The 5,465-nt window shown below is 44.2% G+C and overlaps 1 protein-coding gene across 1 annotated transcript; it reads right to left on the bottom strand.

Moving 5' to 3' along the window:
- Positions 1-555: 555 nt before the first annotated feature.
- On the bottom strand, positions 556-2,713 carry LOC124700419. Its single transcript, XM_047232552.1, has 5 exons — positions 2,440-2,713; positions 2,248-2,353; positions 1,998-2,086; positions 1,154-1,265; positions 556-1,000 (listed from the first exon to the last, which is right to left on the bottom strand). The coding sequence occupies exons 1-5, from the start codon at positions 2,578-2,580 to the stop codon at positions 813-815; spliced, it is 636 nt and encodes a 211-aa protein (XP_047088508.1). The 5' UTR covers positions 2,581-2,713; the 3' UTR covers positions 556-812.
- Between the last annotated feature and the right edge of the window lie 2,752 nt (positions 2,714-5,465).

The following is a 5,465-nucleotide window of genomic DNA, read 5'->3' as shown; positions in this document are numbered from 1 at the left end:
CATGGCAAGAATGCAGAAAGTTTTGTGCTAAGAACTCTTAATTGGAGAGAAAGGAGTGAGATTATATGCTGACCCTTCCATAAGATTTTATTTTAATGTTAGACTTAGACCTCGTGTTTAGTTTCTTTTAAACTATATACATTTTTTCGAGTATGCAATTCCTAGTGATGAAACCCTATGCCTATCCAAAAGATACGCATTTGAATCGTTGTTCTTAAAAAACGAACTCTTCCAACTTTTCCTGCTTCCAGAAGTGCACTAGCACCTGGGTTTGATATACATAACACACAAAACTTCTGCACTTAATGTAAAACAAACACCCGTATGAAACTTAACTGATCAGCTGATGTACATATTCTTAACATGGATAAACAAATATAAAAGAATGAATAAGCAGTTCTTCAGTAGTCTCAGGCCGTTTCTGGCCAACTTTGGAGTTTGGGCTAAACCTCAACTTCAGTTCTTCAGTAGTCTCAGGCCGTTTCTGGCCAACTTTGGAGTTTGGGCTAAACCTGAACTTCAAAGTGTAGTCAAGGACAGAAAACCAGTTTCTCATCAGAAAGCAAAAGGTACAAAAGACAGGAACCAATACATAGGGTTCATGATAATTCAACTGGCCGTACACGATACACACATATGCACAAGCGAAGTTAAGCACCACAACAGGAGAGACTGAATTCCAACAAAAGTAGATCAATGATCCATCTAAAAGAGTTCGTATACATGCACATCGTTTAATGAGGATCCTCCTGTACTAACTAATTCTCTGGTTTTTATGCCACCAAGAGTTCAGAGAATAGACATTCGAATCTTCAGGGATCTTGTTTCAGGTCAAGGGATCCACCTCCCGACTCCACTCTGCCAGTTGTGAAAGGTTGAACAGACGTTCTCAAACTTTCTGGCCCTTCTGCAGTAATCCTGCTGCACAAGGCGTTGCAGTTACTTATTACTTCAGTTAACCTGCCCTTCAATTCACCAACTTCCACTTGCAGCGGATGAACTGCAAATGTTTCATAGAGCAATGTCAATTTCTATTTCCAATGTCTCCATGCCATTATATACCATTCTCAGATCCCAAGCAGTGCTCAAGATCTCGACAGATGTGATGTGGATTGGTTGTTATATTTATCAAACAAACCGCTGCATTTGTTACCTTCAGCAAGATTGTGAGAGGTTGATCTCATGGACGTAACTGAGTAATTGAACCGTTGGAGAAGCTTAACAGCCAATGCATCTGCTGTTTCTATTTTATTTTCTAGCTCTCCCTGCAATATATGCAATATATTAGAACTCCACTATAGAATAGTCAAGATAGAAACATATAAGGCATGCCTTACACATTTGTAACACAAAATCTCTTCAGCAATTACATAGAGCGACTTGAATTTACCATTTAAACTATGTATCATACTTCTAAAGTGCATCCTTTGATATCCACTTTAGATACTACAAACCTCAGTACGATGCCGATGTTTTTTCTCACTCAAATAAAAGGTAGTAGCAATCCATAGGCTTAATGTGTGGTAGAAATATGATAAGTGCTAAACCATACGTTCATCTGAATCTTGAAGATAAATCATACATGGTGCATAAACTGCAATTATTCATAGTTCATACCAGTGATGTATCAATTATGCCAGTAGTATTTTATTTATGATGCTAAAGCAGTAATACAACATGTTTCACATCAATCTATATGGTCTCAATATTTACTGTATCACGGCGAAAGTAAAATCAGCATAGACAATCAGAAAACCTAAAATGTGTAAGTAATTGGCATTGCTTTATCTAGGCAATATCACTAAGGGGGGAATATCTGGTGCACCCATCTCTGATTGACAGCCCTAGACATTTTGGAGAACTTTGGAAGAAAAGAGGACATAGACAACTTGCATCTCATCTATCATGTAACAGAGTTTCAATTTCAAATCGAAAACATAGCTCAAGAAACCAAATTATGAACATCCAGATGTCACCAAACATTACTTCCTACCTACCTGCTTTCCACTAATTTCCTTGGCCATCTCTTCTTGCCATTCACGGTACATAGCGAAAAGCTCAAACATCAGATTCGGATTCATATTACCTACAGAGAATTACCAAAACATGGATGAGCTCCAGCTAATTTTCTGCCCAATTACGAGTATAGGTTTCCATCAACAAATTCCTACCCTGAAGTACATGAATCATTCCACGACGGTCCCTTCCGGATACTGTAACCAAAATTGCAACATAGCACTCACTCACCGGAGGCGGCAGAGGACGCAGTAGCAGGTTTCCGGACAAGGATGTCAGTGAAGCTTGTCTCCGTCTCCGAGCCCGCTGCTGGCTGACCGCTCAGCAGCGGCGGGGCCTTGAAAAAAATCCCAATCACAAGGTAAAATTAGCTGTGAAAAAGCCACAGCGAGGAGAAAAAGACTGAGGGAAATTTGTTCTTACGATGGTGAGTGAGCGGATGCGGCGAAGGAGGGGGTCTTCGTCCGAGGCGTCGCGCCGGCCGTCCGACACCGTCGTGATCTCGTCCGCCCACTGCGACTGCTGATGAGGCTGCCTTGCCAGGAGAGACTCGGAAGCCCCCATGGGATGGGCGTCCGTTCTTGGGGGTCCCTGTCTCTAGTGACCGGAAAAAGGCAAGGGAGCGCCGGAGTTCGCCGGCAGAAGCTGCCGTGGTTGGATGGACCGATGGAGGCGAAGCCACGCCAGCGATGGGGTCGCACCGTCGCAGATTCGGAGCTGAGCTTCCGGTTTTGGGCTTTTGGTTTTCGGAAAACTTAAAATATTGGCATGGAGGCCCAACGAAAATACGAGCATTCAGCACATCGTATCTGGCCCGAGGCTGTGGAACTGAGTTGGGCCAAATTACTCGCTAGTGCTGGCCGGAGAGTGGGAGGACGAAGCTGATTTTTTTTGGGGGGCAAAATTTGAAGGAAACGCGTAACCTCATGGCAGTTGGGATGCCATGCTGGGGCCGCTGGGCAGACAAAAGTTGATGAATGAGATGCTAGAAGTATTCTAGGTTTCAAATTCATGTGCTAGAGATGCACTTAGCGGTAAAGTAGCTTTAATCTTTGACGTAAGTCCTAGTTTTCTGAGGCTGTTCAATCACATGTTGATACTCGATTAATAAAGTTTGAGGGTGAGCAAAAAAAAAAGTTGATGAAGTGAAACAGGTTGGCCAATCATGTTTCCGCAATGTTGGGTTTTACAAGATAACATTTTGTACATTTTGTAGCACGGTTTCCATTTCTATACATATCAAGGAATCAAATTACGCATCTCGATTTGAGATTTAATGAAATAGGGTTCCACCCTAGCCGCCCTCGTCGTATGTCCTATCTCCGCCGCCTTTGACCAGGAATCGACGGGTCACCACCTCTCTTGCTTGTGTTCCGGAGGTGGGAGGGGGTGGAGACCTCGAACCTATGCTCTGCGCTGTAGTAATGTCCCTAAAGTTAGAGATTGGTCAACCGGGGACGCGATGGTGGCTATAGTGGTGTTGTGCGGGATAAAAATAAGGTATACCCACCTCCTCGTCCACCTTGGCGACGACGATCTCGTCGGTGGCGTAAATAAGGGCGGGGAATCATCTGGTCGGTGCTCCCATGGGTTAGTGGATCTCATTCAGTCTATGTGTGTTACAAGTTTAGTGTGAGAAAATTTGGATCAATTCAAACGTTCATTCGCGATGACATGAGCCCTCGGGCGCTGGTCCTTAGGGGCATATGCACAATGACTTTCAGCTATCATCAACAACATTGGGCCGGCTCCGGTAGGGGATCAGCGGCAGCGGCGCTTCAGCGACGCTCTGGCGGCGGTAGTTGTTGCTATGTGGTTCAAAGACATCTATGTGTTTTTTATTATGGTTGGGGGTGCTTTGTACTTCTTCTGAAGTTTCTATAATGTATTAGGACTTTTCTTGCAAAACAATGCTCCTGCGGCGGGAGGGAGTGAGGACCTCGAACCTTTGCTCGGCAATGTAATAATGTTCCTAAAGTCAGAGATTGATCAATCGGCATAGACGCTATGGTGGCCACTGCGGTGTTGTGCTGGACAAGAATAAGGTATACCCATCTCCACGTCCAACTTGGTGGCAGCGATCTTGCCAGTGGTGTTAAGAAGTGTGGGGAATCGTCTCGTCGTTGTTCCAATGGAATAGTGAATCTCGTTCAGTCTATCCTTATTACAGGTTTAATACAATAAGGTTTGAATCAATTGAAAGGTTCACTGGCAACGGTCTGAGCCCTCGGGCGCTTTGGTACTTAGGGGCATATGCACAATAACTTTTTGGTTGTCATCAACAAGTTGGGCCGGCTCCGGTAGGGGAGCGGCGACAATGGCGCTTCAGTGACTCGCTCTTGCAGCGGTAGTAGTCACTATGTGGTTCAAAGATCTCTATGTAATTTTTGTTATGTTTGGAGGTGATTTGTGCTTCTTGTGAACTTCCATAACGGATTTTGATTTGTCTTGCAAAACAAAGTATTTTGAAATCCTAGGAAATCAAAGAGAATTCTATGGACTCTGTTCAGAATTTATAAAGCTATAAGCTGATTCCATAACTGACTGTTATAATTTCATGGGACAAACGTATGACAGACAAATCAACCGGACAAAACCAAAGCTGATCACTGTAAACCAATAGGAAGAAGATGGCATTGGCTTCCCTGGCAAAAAGATAGATATTCTTCCAGCATCTGTGCGTGCTCGCCGTATTACTCTACGGGAAATGTAGGGTTCCTCGAGGGGGAGAACTTTAGGGGACACGTTAGCACATGTACATGAGGTGCGCGGACAAAAGCGTCACTTCGAAATAATCCGCTTAGATTCTTGGCCATCATCGTGTCCCCAGTAGCTTTATTCCCGTCCGCATCGACATGTACAACATCGCATCCCCGTACACGTCTCCTCTCGTATCTGTACAGTACTGTGTCACGGCATACGTACGCGGCACGTACTACACGTATACATATTGACCGGAACCGACGCTTTCCGCTAGGATGGAATGGGTGACTGACTGACTGACTGGACCGGGAGGGACGGAGGACGATGTACTGTGACTGTGAGGTTGCTTGTCAGGACGTGTATAAATTTTCCCCGCGTACGGTTTCCTTTGCTTGTCAGAGACTCGTCGTCGTACGTTTGAGGCCGTTTGAACGTGAAAGGATTTGGGGAAACGGAGGAGTGAGCAGCGCGCGATGGTATGTCGTGCGCATCGATATCTGTCGAGATTAGACTTGACATTACGAGATTCTATTACAGCTGGCTGGCAGGGTTTCATGTAAGTTTGCACGCCGATATTTATAGAATTTTAAAAATTTCTAGGTCATGTCATGTGAGTACTCGTATTTTTCGATAAATCTGACAAAACTAGTTCTCGACTAACCCACGACAGAATTATTTAGTACACAACTCATGAATTTGGTACCAACGGAAATGAAGCTGAAGTTATATTCGCAAAAAGAGTGCTT

The sequence above is a fragment of the Lolium rigidum genome, chromosome 3 (genome assembly GCF_022539505.1).
Source record: "Lolium rigidum isolate FL_2022 chromosome 3, APGP_CSIRO_Lrig_0.1, whole genome shotgun sequence".
Taxonomy (NCBI): Eukaryota; Viridiplantae; Streptophyta; class Magnoliopsida; order Poales; family Poaceae; genus Lolium; species Lolium rigidum.
The sequence above is the reverse complement of the archived record's forward strand: the minus strand, read 5'-3'. Positions and strand labels throughout refer to the sequence as shown.